General features: G+C 42.1%; 1 protein-coding gene across 6 annotated transcripts in view; it reads right to left on the reverse strand.

Moving 5' to 3' along the window:
• Positions 1-20,237, reverse strand: part of LOC129696142 (NEDD4-like E3 ubiquitin-protein ligase WWP1) — a 93,802-nt gene that overhangs the window by 16,347 nt on the left and 57,218 nt on the right. For all 6 annotated transcript variants that reach the window (XM_055633655.1, XM_055633652.1, XM_055633654.1 and 3 more), the window contains 10 exons: positions 18,760-19,186; positions 16,652-16,747; positions 16,397-16,571; positions 15,480-15,534; positions 13,313-13,397; positions 11,498-11,626; positions 8,318-8,390; positions 8,058-8,129; positions 4,097-4,185; positions 427-586 (listed from right to left, as the gene is read on the reverse strand). In XM_055633655.1, coding sequence (XP_055489630.1) covers positions 427-586; positions 4,097-4,185; positions 8,058-8,129; positions 8,318-8,390; positions 11,498-11,626; positions 13,313-13,397; positions 15,480-15,534; positions 16,397-16,571; positions 16,652-16,747; positions 18,760-19,186 — 1,361 coding nt within the window. The remainder of the gene's footprint in view (positions 1-426; positions 587-4,096; positions 4,186-8,057; positions 8,130-8,317; positions 8,391-11,497; positions 11,627-13,312; positions 13,398-15,479; positions 15,535-16,396; positions 16,572-16,651; positions 16,748-18,759; positions 19,187-20,237) is intronic.

A 20,237-nucleotide genomic window follows, 5' to 3' on the forward strand; every position in this document is an offset into this window, starting at 1 on the left:
GCAACCTATAATTGCAAGCTGCGCATGGAAAGAAGAACAAGTGTCCTTACCAGTGTCAGGTGTTTAATCTATTTGAATATCAAATAGTGCAGTGCAAATTATATTTCAAAACAGCTTTAATTTTAGATTTATGTTCATAAATTCTACGAGCAGAATTAGGCCATTCGTGCCGATCAAGTCTACTTCGCCATTCAATCATGGCCGATCTATCTCTCCCTCCTAACGCCATTCTCCTGCCTTTTCCCCATAACTCCTGACACCCTTACCAATCAAGAATCTGCCAATCTCTGCATTAAAAATATCTACTGATTTGATTTATCCGCCTTTCAAAATGGCAGCTCCCAGGGACATGGATTTAGTACATAAACAATTAACTCTTTTGTTTACAACTTAACAGTTCAACTGATTGAAAAATGCTGTACTCACCATTGCAATAAATCGTCCAATAAAACAAAAATAGGACAGGTGATCTGGATTAATCGTGGATGCTGGATTTATTTGCAAACAATAGTTACTCTTTCCAGCATATTCAAAAAGACAATACATTGGATTTAACACTTCGTGCGACAGTAGAAAGAACCATTCCCTGCAATAAGAAAATTAAATATCACATTTAATTGGTGTCACCAACAGCTTGCTTATTTAAAAATAGAGTCTGCCAATATTCCATTTCTTTATTGCTCAAATGCAAATTCTACTCCACAAGGATGAGGTTGGATGGATGAGAGCTTAAAAAATCCTCAAATTACAAGATTGTTAACTTATTTCAGGTTCAAACATGCAGCTTTTAAAATACAGTATTTAATATATTTTGGTAAAATCCATAAATTAAATGTAAATGATCTGCATTCGCCATTTGATAGAGAAAAGACTCAAAGCGGCTATGTTAAACCAACGTTCAAAAGGAGAGAGAAATATCCATGGCAATTAAAAGAAAATTAGTCCAATGTTAACAGCACTTAAACTTAAAAAAAGTCAATTAGAATGAGTCGTAATTAATTCTCGTTTGGAGAAAATTTTTTTTAAGCGACAATCTGTTAAAAGGCAAATAATCTGTTCAACCAAATTAAGTGATGAAGCGAACTGATAGGTTGTTGTCATGCATATCAATCTTTAAAGGGAATTTGATGAAGTATTCTGCCACCCTGCTTAATTCGTGAAAGTGTTCCTCGTCCATCAGTCCATCCACTATCAGGTAAATAACCTGTACCCTCTCCTTCCCACCTTACTTTAAAAAATACATTGACTTGGCTGCACCTTGTTATTCCGTAACCTAACGTGAATCTCTGCCCTCGATACTGAGAACCTGATATAAATCTGTGACCTCCCCACCGCTGTGCTGGGAATCTGCGTTCCAGTCCTCCACTGGGCCCCTTACAACTATTGATTGGCCATGGCTTGGGGTGTAAAGGGTGGTGGTTGAAGGCTGGTTTTAGGTGGACGGGAAATTTCTCCGTGGTAACAAGTTCAACAGTGGTTGCTGGTACTTATGGAAGGGTGACAACTTAGCTACAAGTGTGCGAGGAGATAGGAAACAGATGGTTGTGATAAAGATATTGTTGTCTGCCACAGGATCCTTTAGGGCCAGGTATTGATTTCATTGCTTTTCTTGCGACGTATAAATGGCTTGAAATGAGCATAACATGTCCAGTAATAAACATAACAACAATGACAAATGAACATAATACGCAGCAGACTTCAGGATATGGGGCTTTGTAATTATGGGTGCGAGTACAAAAAAAAAAAAAAAATTGTACTAAACCTTTGTATATCCGCGGTAAGGCTTCAACTCAATTAGTTTTGAGTGTCTCATTTTGGGGGAACATCATGGAAATGTACAAGATCCAGAGAAGGTTTACGATGGTGTCATTTAAGCATTAAATAGAAACAAATAAAGTTGCTGGTTTGTTCTTGTTAAGGTATTCAAAGTTGTTGGGGATCAAGTAGAAAGCAGGCACGTGCCTCAGGGTAGGCAAGGTGGGCACTGCCTACCCTGACTAAAATTATAAAATGGTAATTAATAAATATAAATAGCAAAGGCATGGGAGAATTATGCCTATTTAAGAGATCGATCTCTTCGGTAGGCATAATTCTCTGTACCTTTCATCCGCAGTACTTGCAATACGTGAAGGTCTGTGTAGCCCACTTGCCATCAGCGCTGCTTGAAGCTGTCAATGACAAGCGGAGCTGAAATTCTGCCTTTGCAGTACTGCGCATGCACAGCAGCTTACTGTGCATGCGCAGCGCAAGTTTCTTGGTGGGTTTTTCAAATATGGATTGCCATTATCTTAAGAGCATCTTAGGAAATAAAGAGAGAAGAATGGAGTTCGAGTACCTATAATGTGGTAGGTAAATCTCTTGGTGCAGAGGCACTGTATTGAGGCCGGGTGGGGGGGGAAGAAGCTGTGAGCGGCCACCGGGCCGGACAGCGGAACCGGCCGCCACCTCAGCTCCTTCTGTCGGCCACCGCTCAACTCTGGCAGTGCTCTTTGTCTGAAAACCTCTCTCTTGTCGCTCCCGGCCTCACTCATGTCAGCCGCTTCTCGCAAATCCTGAAATTCTGACAGAGCGATTGAGGTTACTCGGCTGTAGGAATTTAAGGATTTGCGGGAAGCGGCTGACATGAGCGAAGTCGGCGAGCGACAGGTGAGAGGTGTTCAGACGGAGAACACTGCCAGAGGTGAGCGGGCCGGCAGAAGGCGCTGAAGTGGCGGCCAGTTCTGCTGTTGGGTCCCGGTGGCCGCTCGTAGCCACCCGAGCTGCTTCCTTCCACTGCCACAATGTGGTGGCTCTACGCCCGGAGCATCGCGGCAGCGTGAGTGAGCGAGTTACTGGCACGATCCCCGACCCCCTCCTTCTCAACACTCCTGCCTCCCCGCAACTTGACCCCTGGCCAGACTCTCCACACGCTGTGAAAGGAACTCTCCCCCCAATTGGTCCCTTGAACAAGTATTGCCGTTCAATAAGATGACAACTGATTCAACTTGCTCCCGTTTTTCCCCACCATCTCTCCACCTGCCTTCACCCTTCACCCCCCCCACCCATTCAGTAATTCAGAATGAAGGAGAATTGGAAGCCTTGGGCAAATTGAATTGTTACTGTCTTCATTTTTATTTTTTATTTTTACGGAGAGAACAATTTGCGCATGCGCGTTTTTTAAAGCCGACTGACTGCCTAGCCTGAGTAATCACTCACGGCGGCACGTGCCTGGTAGAAAGATAGTTTTCTCTGGCGAGTGGACCAGAAGTTACAGATTTAAAATAATTAGCCAAAGAACCAGATGAAAAGATTAATTTCTTCACATGGTGGGTTTATTTAAAAAGATGTAGAATCAAACTCCTAATTATTATTTTACTAATGGAAAACCTATATTTAAAATAATTAATTTGCAGGATTATGGGAAAACCAAAGTTTTGGGACTAAATCAGCCTTTTACAGAAGAAGACAGGCTAAACTCCCACTCTCAGACCTATGAGATGACTTTAGTGTTATTTTCAGGTAAAACAATAAGCAATTCGATTTGTTCATTTAGAATATTTTGGGATATTTTGCTCAGGATCATTTGAGCAAATGATCATTTGCAAATACAATGCAATATGGTTTTATTCGTCACATTGCACATAAAGTGCAAGTGAAATGAATTTGTCAGCAGCGGTACAATGAGAAAGAACACACAATACACGATAAAACTTTAATGCAAACATCCACCACAGCATTCATCACTGTGGTGGAAAGCACAAAAAATGGCCAGTCCGACTCCATTTTCCCCCGTGGTCGGGACCTCAACCCTCCGCAGCCGTTGCTGCGGGCGTCCAGATGGTAAAAGAACAAGGTAAAAGTCAAGGTAAGTCCAGAATCGGCTCCTCCCCGCCGGGACCGCGGCTTCAGGCTGGTGTAGGCCGCAGTAGTTAGCTATACTACTGTATATACAACTAATATACAACTATAGTTGTTAGCTACAATATACAACTATAGTAATTAGCTATACTACTGTATATACTACTAATATACAACTATAATAGCATCAATAGTTGTATTTTGCTAACTCTAACTGTAAATAAGCCTTTAATTGCAAATATTTGTTACCAAAAGTTACCTGGCCAAACCACCGTAATCCAACCCCTCTTCTCCTCGAAATATTACATATAACCGCCTTCGAAGGTCGTATGGTTTTAAGGCCATGATCTGTTTGAAAAAAATACTTTTCATGAAGTTATCCTTTTAAGATGATGACAACAAGAACACGAATCCACATTTAAACAATGCATATGTTGTAATAAAACAGTACTTGATGTGTCCGAGGAGTGCAACAAAACCAAATATGATATTGAACCGCATTAGGAGGCCTGAAGATCAGAAAGTGCTGGAGTAGTTCAGTGGGCCAGGCAGCACCGCTAGAGGACATGGATAGGTGATGCTTCAGGTTGCGACCCTTCTTCAAACCGTACCAACCTACAATGTTGCCTATCCATGTTCTCCATAGATGCTGCCTGACACACTGAGATGCTCCAGCATTTTCTGTTCTACATAAGATTCCAGCAATTACAATTCCTTATGTCTACTCCGCTGATCATGTCTGATAAAGAGAGTACAAGGCTGACAGGTAAATGTGATGGTGCAAATTAAAACACAATCCTCAATAAATTAATAACTTTACAATAATTTTTTTAATTCTCCATTTTTAATTCTCCTTAAAATTATCATCTTAATTTGGAATCCCCACTGTAATAAGGATGTTCAGATACCATCCATACAGCAGGAATAGCTATCAGTTTTGAAGAGCAGAGAGAGGTGCAAAACCTTTGGAACTTCCACCCAAGTAAGTGATAGTTTACCCTGGATAGGCAGCAATGCAGTTGCTTATATTCACATCGAGTCACTATTGACACCAGCTCCCTTGACTCCATCTACTTCACAGACCATAGGCAAGGCCAACAGCATAATCAAGGATGAGTTGCATTCCCTCTTCTATGTCACTCCCTCTTCTCCTCTCCCATCAGGCAAGAGGTACAGAAGTGTGAAAACACACAACTCCAGGTTCAGAGACAATTTCTTCCCAGCTGTTATCAGGCAACTAAACCATCCTACCAACAACTAGACAGCGGTCCTGGGCTACTATCTACATCATTGAAGACCCTCAGACCATCTGTAAACTGACTTTACCTTGCACTAAATGTTATTCCCTTTATCATGTGCTGTGGATGACTATACCATGTAGTCTTTCCGCTGACTGGTTAGCACGCAACAATTCTCTGCCTCAGAGGGCGGTGGAGGCCGGTTCTCTGGATACTTTCAAGAGAGAGTTAAATAGGGCTCTTAAAGATAGCGGACTCAGGGGATATGGGGAGAAGGCAGGAATGGGGTACTGATTGGGGATGATCAGTCATGATCACATTGAATGGCCGTGCTGGTTCGAAGGGTTGAATGGCCTACTCCTGCACCTATTGTCTATTCTGATAGAAGGCCCAATCAGTGATGCCCAGTTTCAGAAAATGAATATAAAATTCTTCATTCATCTGTAAACAAGCCAATTCTGAAAGAATTGTGGCAATTGGACACCCTTGTCTCCACACAAACACAGATTCTCAGTCTGAAGAATGGTCTCAACCCTAAACGTCACCTATTCTTTTTTTCAGAAAAGCTGCATGACCTATTCAGCTCCTCCAGCATTTTGCATCTTCCAGGCATACCCTTTGTTCTTTCCAAGCCTCCATATCTCTGCAATTTAAATGCAGTTGTTTACTCAATTTTCCAGTTACGTTGAAGATTATTGACCTGAAATGTTCATTTTATTTCCCTTTCTACCGAATGCTTCCAGCAGATTGATCCTTCCATTTTCTTTATTCTCCCCACCATTTCCTTTTCTATGCAACATAACACATGCCTGCTTATTAGCTTTTCCTGAACTGTTGAACATTTCCATTAATTTTGCTTTTATTTCATTTTTCCAGCATCTGCCGTTTAAAAAAAATGAATTTACTGACAAACCATCATGGTCTTGAAACATTAACTCTGTTTTTTTTTAAACAAAATGGCTCCCTGGCTGACTGAGCATTTTCAGAACTTTCCGTTTTTATTCCAGATATCTGTTACAAAATCACTCCAAAATGCTGGAGTATCTCAACAGGTCAGGCAGCATCTCTGGATAAAAAAAGATGGGTAACGTTCTGGGTCAGGACCCTTCTTCAGACTAAAAGATGAGGGTGGGGGGGAGAGGAGTGAAGAACTGCAGGCGAGAAAAGACCAGTGCCAGCCACAAATGACCTCAGGCAGGGCGGTACCTGGTGAGCCCATTCTTTATCTGTCAAATGCTTTCTATTTATCAAACCTATAATATCCTTTGATATCCAGGATTCCCTGGACTTGCTGTCCTTACCCTTCACTCTAGTGAGAAAATATTGGCCTTGAACTCTCACCATTTCATTTTTAAAACACTCCCACTTCCTGAATGATTTACCCACAAGTATATGCTACTGCTCTATTTTTGCTAGATCTTATCTTATGATATTGAAATTGGCCTGCTGCCAATTCAGCCACTTTATTGCCAGACTGCCCTTATTCATCTCCATATCTACTTTGAAGCTTACTGAGTTATGGTCACTATCCCCAAAGTGCTTGCCCACTGACATTTCATCCACTTGCACAGCGTCATATCTTAGAAGTAGGTCAAGCACAGCCTTATTCCTAGCAGGAATATCATATTCCTACGAGCTAATCAATGCTTTGCATTCACTCTGCCCTTCCTGCCTTACCCTCCGAGTCCTCACATTAATATAGATACAACTTAGCCTCCCAGCTGCCTCATCATGCACGTCACCTCTGCCGACTGAACTGACCCATTTCCTTTCTAAATTTCGACTGAACCTCACCCCTAACTGTACATCTACACTGTGTCCCATCCCGCTGCCAAATGATTCTATTGGCCTCGAAATGCTGGAGCACCCAACAATGTGCAAGAAGGAACTGCAGATGCTGGTATACCCCGAAGATAGACACAAAATTCTGGAGAAACTCAGCGGGTCAGGTAGCATCTCTGGAGAAAAGGGAATATGTGACGTTTCGGGTCGAGACCCATCATCAGGCTGAGAGCCAGGGAGGGGGAAATTTGAGGTATTTGTAAAGGACAGAACCTGCTTTTGTTGACCAAGGAAAGGTGGAACCCATAATGGTCCATTGTTGGCTGGGGACGATGTGATAACAAAGGAATTCAAACGCTGAAATTAGCAAGAGGACTGGGGTGTGCTATCAATGTCCTTTTTAGGTTTGGGACCCTTCCTGCTGCAAACTTTAGATGTGCCTGAGACCCAAGGCATTGTGTACAACTGGGCAGGTATTACACAGACGGGATCAAGTGTCCCAGTAATAATTTGAAAGTATAATTGCATGGGGAATAATGCATCATCCCAGGCACCCTCGCAAGGGCGACTCATGCACACACGTGTCTGATCATATTTCCGACAGGAAACTAAATGTTTAATCTTAGGAAAAAAAATATTGTCAATTGCATAACACTGAAAAATACGTATCGTGGAGCTGAAATTCGAGACAACAAAATAGAGTTCTGATTTGCTTGATTTTCATATCTCCTTGCATTGGAGGAACAGTGTTGACGTACAGGAAACAAGTCACTTCAGCAGCTGGTATAACAGCCTTGCTGAGGTGACCCTTTGTCTTGTCAAACACATTTCATTGTCCCGTTGACCCTGTGTTAACCTACATATGATAAATAAAACAGAACTGAACTGAACATCATCCTAAATACATAAAGATAAATCTGTATTGTATTCAAATAAGTTTTTGTATATTATAGGTTTGTTTTCTTTTACATCCCACGAAATTTTAGTTATAAATAATAATCTTCTAGTACATAGTATAGTCTGAATGATCTCGACCCAAACGTCGCCTATTCCTTCGCTCCATAGATGCTGCCTCACCCGCTGAGTTCCTCCAGCATTTTTGTCTACCTTCGATTTTTCCAGCATCTGCAGTTCTTTATCTTAATCATCTTCCAGTACATAGTCTATTTCAATTTCCTGTACCAATAAAAAAACACTTACTTGTTGAAAGGAGTCTTCAAACAAGGTCTGCCTGGAAACTGTAATCTTTACATGACTGGGCAATGCGTTCGACTGCAAAAACAAAATAAATTGTATTAATTTACAGTATCTCAGAGAATACTGAAAACCAGTTCTTCAATATTTCAAAGGCAAAAATATACATTAAATCAATTTCTTGACACTTTGAAGTATTACATATTTTGAGGCGGTTTAAAATGAAGAAAGCTAGCTGAGAATGAAACAAATGAGTACAAATTTACCTGACACAAGTACCGGAAGTGCGCTAACTTCCACCGAAAGCTACGTTCGTATGCAATCTGTGGGCCCTTTGCACTGTGGAGAAAGGTCTCATTTTACTTTTAAGAAAAAGCAAGTAGTAATTATGGAATTTTGTGACATTGAGATAACTTAAAAAAATTGTTTATGCTTTGAATGATGAACCTTAAGAACACATGATATGGAAGTATCCCCACACAAACAAAATGTAAATTATTTTAGATACAATACCGTGATACAGAAACATTCTCCATGCATCAAAAGATATTGCATCTTGCTAAAATATCATAGTTTATTTTATTTTAGTTTAGTTTAGAGATACAGCAAGGAAACAGGCCCTCCAGCCCACCGATCAATAATCACCCCGTACACTAGTTCTATCCTGCAGACTAGGGACAATTTACCAAAGCCATTTAATCTGAATGCAAACATGCATGTCTTTGGAAGGTGGAACGAAACCGGAGCACCTGGAACAAACCCACGCAGTCACAGGGAGAATGTGCAAACTCCATACAGACAGCACCCGTGGTCAGGATCGAACGCGGTCTCTGGCGTTATGAAGCATCAACTCTACTGCTGTGCCACCCGCACAGGATCATATCATCAATAGCACAGAAAGTGGCCTTTTGACATATCATCGTTGCTTCTGGGTTGAACCCGGCTCTCTGACAAAAGCCCAAAGGGACTTGGCTGTACAAACTGAGTTTGGGTCAAAACGAAGCTAGACACAAAAAACTGGAGAAACTCAGCAGGACAGGCAGCATCTCTGGAGAAACATAGAAATTAGGTGCAGGAGTAGGCCATTCGGCCCTTCGAGCCTGCACCGCCATTCAATATGATCATGGCTGATCATCCAACTCAGTATCCTGAGAGAAGGAATGGGTGACATTATGGGTCGAGACCCTTCTTCAGACTGGTTAGGGATAAGGGAAACGAGAGATAGAGACACTGATATGAAGAGAAAGACCAATGAATAAAAGATAAGCAAAAAAGTAACGATGATACTGGGAGCCAGGGCGGAGCTGTGGGGTACCGAGGAGACACGAGTGAGGGCCTCATCTATGATGGGAGAGGGGAACCCCTGTTCCCTAAAGAATGAGGACATCTCGGATGTCCTGGTATGGAACAACTTATCTTGGGCGCAGATGCGGCGTAGACGGAGGAATTGGGAGTAGGAGATAAAGTCTTTGCAGGAAGCAGGGTGGGAAGAAGTGTAGTCGAGATAGTTGTGGGAGTGAGTGGGTTTGTAATAGACATCAGCCAATAGTTTATTTCCTGTGATGGAGACTGTGAGATCAAGAAAGGGGAGGGAGGTGTTGGAGATGGTCCAAGTAAATTTGAGTGCAGGATGAAAATTGGTCGGTGAAGTTGATGAAGTCCATGAGTTCTGCATGTGTGCAGGAGGTAGCACTGGTGCAGTCATCAATGTAACGGAGATAGAGTTCAGGGATAGGGCCAGTGTACGCCTGGAACAGCGATTGTTCAACCCTACAAAGAGGCAGGCAGGCATAGCTGGGCCTTCGGGGTGATAGTATCAATGTTGGGGTTGCTGCAGAGTGAGCGGAGAGCTGTACGTTCGGAGGGGTTGTGGTTAGAGTAGGTAAGGGGAGTGGAAAGGTTGAGGCGGTTGATGCCACGCCTGCCGGTAGAAATAAAGACTCCTTCCCATAGGCAGACCCTGAACTCGTTGAGGTGGGGGCGGAGAATGAAGGTGAGGCCTCTGCTGAAGACAGACCGTTCCATATCAGAAAGGGCGAGGTCAGGGGGAGGGATGGTAAAGACACAAGGGTGGGGGTTGGGGTCGGAGGAGGGCCGGGGAGTGGACAGAGGTCGAGGCGAGGTCTGGTGGGGGGGGTGGATGTTCAGAGAGGAGGGGGGCATGAGGACTATTGTATGGGTTGGGTGTAGTCGGGATAACCTGGTTAAAAAAAGGGGGAAGGTGAAGGCCCATCATTACTGAGGTTCCCTGTCGGAGGGGGAAGCAGTAGGACCCAGCAGAGTCAGAGCACATGGTGTGGGAGTCTGCATTGTGGAGGCTGTGGGCCCGGTGCTGAGCCTAGAGCTCAGGTGAGGCGACGGCTCCGGCCCCTTGGTGGGCGGAGGAGATGAGGGTCGGCGGAGTCGCTGGTGGAGGCCCCTGCGGGGCTGGGGTAGAGATATGGGTCGGCGGCAGCAGCATTAGTGGTCCCCTAGGGGCCTATTTTGATTTCTCATTTGCAAATATTCTTATTTTCATTCATTTAGCTGTGGTTGAGCCATTCATTGGCAATTCAGTACTTTATTCAAGTCAGGCCGATTTGCCTTGCGGGAAATTGAGAGCCTCGGGTACATTCATTTAGCATTTCATCCTCAAGCTGATCAAGAAGTTGGGGATTGTTAGGTTGAATTTGGGATAAATTCTAAATGCACAGGTTCAGGATTGGAATGTGTGGAATTAAAATGAGGTTGGATTTGAACCAGGTATTTAATTTTATACACAACTACATATCCGCTTTCTATCTTTCAATGTGCAAAATTGTCAGAAACATGAATTTAGTTTAGTCTATTGTCACGTGTACCGAGGCACAGTGAAAGGCTTTTGTTGCGTGCTGACCAGTCAACGGAAAGACAACTTAATTCTGAGACTTCATTATAAAGAAAACTCGGGAAATGACAACTGGAATTCAGGTGCAGTACATCAACTACATAAGGTCCCATCAAATCTACTCTGTCATTCAATCATGGCTCCATCCTAACCCCATTCTCCTGCCTTCCCCCCCCATAACCCCCGGCACTTGCCCTAATCAAGAATCTATCTATCTCTGCCTTACAAATATCCACTGACTTGGCCTCCACAGCCTTCTGTTGCAAAGGATTCCAGATTCACCACCCTCTGCCTAAAGAAATTTGTTGTGTAGAAAGAACTGCAGATGCTGGTAAAATCAAAGGTAGACACAAGCCTTAAGCCTTAAAAAATATATATTGACCTGTCCTCCACAGCCTTCTGTGGCAAAGAATTCCACAGATTCACTACCCTCTGACAAAAGCAATTCCACCTCATCTCCTTCTTAAAGGAACGTCCTTTAATTCTGAGGCTATCCCACTAGTGGAAACATCCTCTCCACATCCATTCTATCCAAGCTCATTGTTTTGTTCTTTCATATTTGTTCAAGACTTAAACTTACACTGATGATTTTCCCGTGCGAGGGTCTTGAAAGGTGGTTGTTCGTGTATTGTGATCAACAAAGTATCGGACACCTTCTCTTGTGTACCGAATTTCCCAGCCTTCTGGAAGTGGATCTTCATGTTGCAAGCTATACATATGAAGCAGCAAGGAAATATGGAATTAAATCAATAACCGGCAAGATATAGAATAGAAAAGATGGACATCTGCAAGTCATTCTCAATATAAATTGAAAAAAAATAGCATATTGCTCATTTTGAATAAACACGGACCTTGACAGACAAGTGCCCCAAGGTTTCTTACAATGTCAAGTTGAGCTATGTATACAACCCTGCACCACAGAGAGCATATTAACATATGGCATCTCTGTGTGGTATCTCAGCTGCATGGAGGCGGAGAGGAGAGCTCTTCAGCGCGTCGTCCACAGAGCGCAGAGGATTATTGGGACACAGCTACCAGCCTTGGAGGGCATCTACCACACACGGTGCCCCAGGAAGGCCGTCAGCATCCATAAAGACTCCTCACACCCTTGTAATGGACTGTTCGAACTACTTCCCTCCGGCAGACGTTACAAGGCCTTCTACGCCCGAACCTCCAGACTCAGGAACAGCTTCATTCCCAGAGCTATAGCGGCTCTGAACCGGCCCTGCTGAGTGCCCCCTACCCCCCTGGACTGTCTCCCTCGGATGGTCACGTCGCAAAGACACATCTGCATTTCAGTTGAACTGTTTTGACTGTTTCACTGTTCTATTACAATCCATATTCTCGGGACATCAATATTTAAATCCAAATTTTATTAGTTATTTATGTTATGACATCGGATGGAAGCTGCATTCCAAATCTCGTTGCGCTTATGTGCATTGACAATAAAAGATATTATTATTATTATTATGCTTACAACTCATTTTGTTAGGTCTGATCATTCCTTCAATATGTAGGGCCCTATTTATTTTCATGTTCAAAAGTGATAGGAGCAGAATTAGGCCATTTGGCCCATCAAGTCTATTTCATCATCAATCATGGCTGATCTATCTTTCCTTCTCAACCCCATTCTCTTGTCTTCTCCCCGTAACCCCTGACACCCGTACGAATCAAGAATCTATCAATCTCTGCCTTATAAATATCCATTGACTTGGCCTCTACAGCCTTCCTATTTTCCAACAGATAAAATATAATTTGAATCACTGCTTTGCTATATTTTCATCCTTCTTCAAGCCTATATTTCCTCCCCCCACCCCCCAAACCTCTTCCTGCTTCATCTATTATCTCGAGTCTCCACAAAATATCCACATTATTCAATTCTTGCTTTCACCGATCTCAATCTTGCTACTATGCACAAATAAGCTTTATCCCAAGAGCTTTATCTCCTACTATGCACTGGCTATTCACACAGATATAATTGAAAATTGTAGAAAGTAATTGATTTATATATATTTTCAATTATTGACAGTAAAACATTAAGTGCTATTGGGATTATTTTGTTATTCATGCACAATAGTTTAAATCTAGTAAATTCACTTCCAAATCCACAGAAATTACACGTCCTTACAAATCATCTCAGAACAATCATCCGTGAGAAATCAGCGTTACGTCATTTTTTAAAATCACTCATGAATTTTTGTGTGATACATTAATTCATGGATTGACTACTTTTTAGAAATGCTCTTTGAAGCAAGAAAACAATCCTGAAATAGTCAGATGATTAAGTAGAACAAATTGATTATAGTAGAACATATGGGAAATTATAAGCAATTTAATTAATATATTATTGCTTTAATTGGGCTTAAGGAACCCACATATTTACATGCCTTCTTACCCCTGTGTTCTTGGATCCTCCCACTGAGTGGTCTTCGTATTATGATTCACAAAATAAACTCTATCATTTGCATCCACCCTCCTCTCTGTTGCGGAGAGAAAACAAAGTTTGCTTAGGATTTTCTTTTTATTCAAGAAAAGGAAGGACGTGTATGTATGGTGGGGCCAGGTGTTGCATTCTGCATGATTTGTTGCAATTACAATTAATTCTCCCTTTCGAAATCAAGTAGGAAAAGGCAGAATTTGCAAAAATCATGATGCGGTGAGAACATTTAAACCCTTCAATTCAGGATTTCATATTGTTTGACTTCTATCTCCGTACAGTGAATAACTCTAAAACCTAATGGAAATAATACAGAACTACAGGTGTTGGAAATGTATGTCTTTCTTTCTGCATGCGTAAAACAAAAAACTCCTTCGTAAATGCCAGATTTCATCGGTCATTTCTACCTCATTGGCAATTTTGTTGATTATTTAATTAATTGTTAATTATTTAGTTAAAGTCCAACATAATTTTCTCATCTAATATATAAATTTCACTTTATACTTCAATCAATAAGCAATGGAAAGATGACCTTTATGTAAGCTACCCAAGCGGAATATGAGCTGCTGTTCTTCCAGTTTGCATGTGGCCTCACTCTGGCAATGGAGGAGGCCAAGGACAGAAAGGTTGGTATGGGAATGGGTGGGGAATTCAAATGGTTAGCAACCTTGAGATCCAGCAAGCCTTGGTGGACAGAGAGCAGGTGTTTTGGTGAAATGGTCACCAGGTCTAAGCTTGGTCTTGCCGATGTAAAGGAGGTCACATTGGTAGCGCTGAATGGTGTAGAGAAGATTGGACGAGGTGCACATGAGCCTCTGTCTCACCCAGAAAGGCTGTGGTCTGTGAATAGAATGGAGAGGCATGGTGTGGGACAGGTGTTACATCTCCTGCAGGGGAAAGTATCTGGGGAGGGGACAGGTTGGATGGGATGGGATGGGATGGGATGAACAAACCAATGAGCCCTACGGAAAATGGAATAGGGTAGCACGATGGGTAGATGAAACTAGTGGGGGGATCACGTTAATGGTGGTAGAAAATTCAGAGAAAGATGTAGACAAAATTGCTGGAGAAACTCAGCAGGTGCAGCAGCATCCATGGAGCGAAGGAAATACACGTTTTGGGCCGAAACCCTTCTTCAGACTGATGCAGGGTTGGGGGGGGGGGGGGGGGGGGAGAAGAAGAAAGAAAGGAGGAGCAAAACAACGTTTACTATAGAAAGAGTACATCTCAGATGTCCTGGAATGGAAAGGATCATCCTGGGAGCAGATGCAGTGGTGATTGAGAAATTAAGAGGAAGAGTATCCTTCGAAGAAGCAGCGTGGGAGGAGGTGTAGTCAAGGTAGCTGTGAAAATCAGTGGGTTTGAGATTATCAATTGGACGTGCATGGTAAAGATGAGGTGATGTGGGCCCCGGAACTGGAAGATGCTTCAAGTAGTGAAGAGCGTGCAAGGTGTCTCGGATGCAAGTTGGAAGTGACAGGACAAGAGGGGTCAAGGTACAATCAAGGTATTTAGAGATGAGTTTGAAGCGACCCGAGCAGACAGAGACAATGGAATCGTCAGAGCAGTCCCGCTTGTGGATTTTGGGAAAGAAATAGAAACAGGCAGTGTGGGTTTGGGGAACAATAAGGTTAGGGACAGCGGAGAGGAGATCTCCAGAGGAGATGTTTGGTGATGGTTTGAGGGATGGCAATGTGGTCATGGTCAAGAGGTGTGTATGAGCTGGTGTCTGAGAGCTGACACCTGCCTCAGCACGGTGGAGGTCAGCCTGCCAGATGACCATGGCTAAACACAGAGTGCAAGAGTAACTCGGCATCCGTGGAGGGAATGGATTGCGACAATTTCCTTTTTCAGGCTTAATCCCTCTGTGATTAGACTACAATGGCAGATTTGAAAAGATTCGAATCACAACTTCTCCAGTTTAGGAATAGATAAAAGTCCTGAATACATCTCCTTACTTAAACAGTGAGGTATAATATTTACAAGGTTACACAAAAAAGCTGGAGAAACTCAGCGGGTGCAGCAGCATCTATGGAGCGAAGGAAATAGGCAACGTTTCGGGCCGAAACCCTTCTTCATCCTTCTTAAACACATATAATATTTACAAAATTGATTTCAAACGTACCCCAGCCTGGTGGTAGAGGACCAAGTGGATCGTTTTCTGCCGATAACATTGAGGCCTGTTGCGAAAAAACAACCTAATTTAGTGCCCTGGATTCAAAACATATATTACATGATGTAAAGTGAGGCACCAACATCACCAACCTACAGTTCAAATTTTCATCTTAATTTAATGTTCACCCTTAATTTGCTCTGTAACATTTATTCTACAAAGAGACAATGAGTTAAACAATCTTTCTCTCAAAGAAAACTCAGCTGGTCAGGCAGCATCGCTGGAGAACATGGATAGATGATGTTTTGGCTCGAGACCCTTCTTCAGACGGTCTTCAGACCTGTCCATGTTCTTCAGCGATGCTGCCTGAGCTGCTCAGTTACTCCCGCAAATTGTGTTCTCTTGTGTATTAATCAGCACCTGCAGTTCCTTGTTTCTACAATGAGACATACTCAATTTCCCTCTGCACTGAAATGCCTGGCACCTGTGTTGTACAATTCATTGTATGAACACTGTCAGCTGTAAATCTGACTTCCAATAACTGCAGAATGGAAGAGATATTTATTTGCTGACTCCACCCCTTATTAAACTTCAAGTAGCTAAAAAGAAAATGCTAGCATTATTATTATTATTTTAAATTTAATAAACAAGAAAAAACAATTATGGCTGAATTGAAAGAACAAGGCAAATCATTCTGGCTGTCGAATGAAAATACAGTTTCTCACTCAATACTATAGAATAGCAGTAATTTGCAGTAAAATAGAGACACAGGATACTGCAGATGCTGGTTTACAAGACAGTGCTGGAGAAAATCAGCAGGTCAGACAGCATCTTTAGATAGGTGATGTTTCGGGTTGTAAACATCAATGGCAGTAAACATTGCTTTTTGATGCAGGTTAAATTAGGAAACAATAATAGTTATTAACTACCGAATAGAGGTATCGTTGGTTGAATTGCTGCATAGCTCCTTGTAACTGATTCCGTTGGGACTGCCATTGTTCAAAGTTCCTGACTGATTCCATTGTAGGCCGCTGCCATGTTGTTGTCCTGGTATTATGATCTACGTAGTACACTCTGCCTCGATCATCCACCCGCCGTTCCCAACTAGGAGACAAGACACTACCCGGTTAGACTCAGACACTCACAAACAGGTTCAAATGAATGTCTTACTCAGTATCACTCACCCTGGAGGTAAAGGCTGTGGTCTCTCCCATGTTGTAGTTCTTGTGTTGTGATCAACATAATATGTTCTACCATGAGGGTCCTTCCTCTGCTCCCACCTTCAGAGAGTGAAATTAGTTTAGGAGAAGTTTTATTCCAATGGTTTATTGCAGCATCATACATTTATTATACAGTTAGGAGATAAAATGAGCAGTAGAACTTTTTTTTAACAGAAAAACAAAATAAGTAGATCTTTTCAGATGAAGTTACTAGTTTAATATCTTTATCCTTCTCTTTACCTAAATTCTCCTCTATTGTCATTTTTATTTTTCTGCCCTCGAAATCCCATCAACGTTGCTTAACTTTTCATTGTTTCGTGAATAAATTTCGACTACAAACTGTATCTTTCACTGTGTTCCCATCGATAGTGATAGTGGCAAAATCACATTTTGATCTGAACCTCCTTTTGCTTACCTGGTTACCAACCTCCCTCATTTCACATCTACGCATCCTAGAACCGTTAAATCTTCCTCATACTTCATCGCTTTCCTTCCAACACCAGAGTACAACATGATTTTCATTTACAATTTCAATTCTCAGTTCAAGCTTTCCTGACTGAGTTCACTTCCCTCCCTCCCTCAATCTCTTCCTTAAATAATTTCATGTCTTACCTCTTGGCCATTCCATTCCATGTGGCCTCGATGCCTTCATTGCGAATAAAGCTGGTCACTGCAAAATACCCTATATCCCCTTCCACTTCTGAATCCATTCATGAAAAAACACATCCTGGCTTATTTAGAAATGCACTTTACATACTTAAATGCTTCGGCTTTGCCCTCCATCACAATCCCTTTCTCCCAATTTTATTCTGTCCCAATTGTATCGTTTAGTTTATTTAGAGATATAGTGTAGAAACAGGCCCTTCGGCCCACCAAGTAGGCGCAGACCAATGTTCTATCCTACACAATAGGGACATTTTACAGAAGCCAATTAACCTACAAACCTGCACATCTTTGGGATGATGGAGGAAACCGGAGCACCCGGAGAAAACTCACGTGGTCATAGGGAGAACGTACAAACTCGTTTTAGGTAAACATCTGTTAATTCTAGGTCTTTGCTTTGTTTTCGAAATTCAATCAAGCGGTATTACTAAGTCTCAGGTACGTGGAAGGAGAATATGATGGAAGGAATATGCTTAGCCAGGGATCCTGAATATTAAATACCTTTAATAGGATGAGCCTAACTTTAAACAATGGACAGCAAATATCCACTATTCTGATGCAAATCATATCGAGGCATAATCATCATGTTAAAAGAGATATCAGAACAGGGAGGGGTGGTATTCAGAGTAGATGAAAACCCAGGACTAAAATCACCCTTAAAGATTACAGACAATCTGTACCCATACCAAAATTGTAAAAAAATGTTTGCTGAGAACACACTCTGCAAATTTATATTTTTATAATTTTGTTCATTATACACATTATTTATAATGACACGGTGCACAATTTTTCAAAGTGATGGATAATTCAAAAGTATCAAATAAAACTTCCTATAAGTTACCACACTTTCTTAATTAGGGTGGCACAGCGGTAGAGCTGCTGCCTTACAGCGCCAGGCACACGGGTTCATTCCTGACTACAGGTGCTTGATTAATTTAGTTTAGTTTATTGTCACGTGTACTGAGGTACAGTGAAAAGCTTTTGTGGCGTGCTATCCAGTGAGCAGAAAGACAATACATGATTACAATCGAGCCATTTACAGTGTATAGATACGTGATTAGGGAATAACGTTTAGTGCAAGGTAAAGCCAGCAAAGTCCGAGCAAGGATTTGTCTGTAGGGAGTTTATGACCTGCGTGGGTTTTTCCCCGGGAGCTCCGGTTCCCTCCCACACTCCAGACATACACGTTTGTAGGTTAATTGGCTTTGGTAAAATTGTAAATTGTCCTTAGAGTGTGCAGGATAGTGTTAATGTGCGGAGAATTGCTGGTCGGTGCAGACTCTGTGGCCAGAGGGCCCGTTTCTGCGTTGTATCTCTAAACTAAACAATCTTTCCACAGATACTGATAACTATACGTTTTAGGGCTTTTTATTTTAATAGACAAAGTTAATGAGTGCTCTTGTACATACCCAGCTGGCAGTGGTTCTATGTTGATGCTGTTGGGCTGTTGTCTTACAGGCCCAGTGGATGCATTTGAAGTTGAATGTCTAGGTTTTCCGCTGTCTACTCCGGTATTGCTTCCGTCAGCAGGGTCCGTGGCGGTGTCCGCTGAAGAAACATCAGCAGATGCCCCAATGCATGTAATCGGTGATGAAGTTGCGTTGTTGCCTGCAGCAGCCACAGTTGTTTCTGTTGAACTTGCTGCACACGTGGAAGGTAAAGTTGTACTCATAGTAGTAGTAACAGTTGTAGTAGTGCAAACGATGGAGGTTGAAGTCTCCGTGGGTTCTGGAATAATTCCACTGCCAGCAGTTATAGTCGCTGTTACTGTTGGTGAAGATGAGGATGATGCTGATGGAGGTGTTAGCGGTCGTGATGATACTGCTTCTCCGTTCACTAAATCAAATTAGGCAAATCAAAATAAATCACATTCAACTCCCTTAACTAAATACATATTTTCTTAAAGAGAAGCCTTGAATTCTTATTCAGTAGAATGAGCTAATATTTCCTGGTGCTTAAAGGTATGAAATGTGATCCCATTGAAATGCAATAAAGAAAAAGCTTCAAGGTCTCGATGGGATAGATTCCGATAGACTGCTTCCCATAGCTGGGGAGTGTAGAATTACGTCATATCCTCAAGATGAAAGGCCAGCTCTTTAAGCATAAAGTGGTAAAAATGTCTTTACTAAGAAGATAATGGATGCTGAATCAGAAAAAAAAAAACAGGATGGGGATAAAATAGATGTGGGAATTTGAAGAAAATGTTCAATGATGAACTGAGTGGCTGAGCATGTGTGAAGAAGCATATAGTGGCCTGGTATTCGCAGAACACATTGGTTTTCCACAATTAAATCTATTTAGAGCTTATATGTTGTCAGTATGTGTAAGAAGGAACTGCAGATGCTGGTTTACACCAAAGATAGACACAAAATGCTGGAGTAACTCGGTGGGACAGGCAGCATCTTTGGAAAGAAGGAGTGGGTGACATTTCGGGTGAAACCGAAATGTCACCCATTCCTTCTCTCCAGAGATGCTGCCTGTCCCACCGAGTTGCTCCAGCATTTTGGGTCTTTCTACGTCTTATATGTTGTCAGACGATACCCAACCTTAGCTGAGCCATAATTTCCTTTAACTAAATCACAAGCTAGAACATTGTATTCAACTCTGCAACAAGTCCCGTTTCTTACTGAACGTCAACCCCCAGCTTCTGACCCTTATGTTCTGTGCATAAAGACATTCTACTTGGATTTCCAAAACAAACGCCCTGCCTTTCGCCCCTAGCAAGTGTATTTGCAGATGAAACCTTTTTTTTATTCTGAGACTGCAATGTGGTTTGACATCCCCGACTGGGGAAAACAACTTCTCAACATCTACCCTGGGAAATCTTTGAAGAACAATGCATTTCAGTGAGATAATCTTTCATCCCCTTAAGCTCAAGAGAATATAA

The sequence above is a fragment of the Leucoraja erinacea genome, chromosome 4, assembly GCF_028641065.1.
Source record: "Leucoraja erinacea ecotype New England chromosome 4, Leri_hhj_1, whole genome shotgun sequence".
Taxonomy (NCBI): Eukaryota; Metazoa; Chordata; class Chondrichthyes; order Rajiformes; family Rajidae; genus Leucoraja; species Leucoraja erinaceus.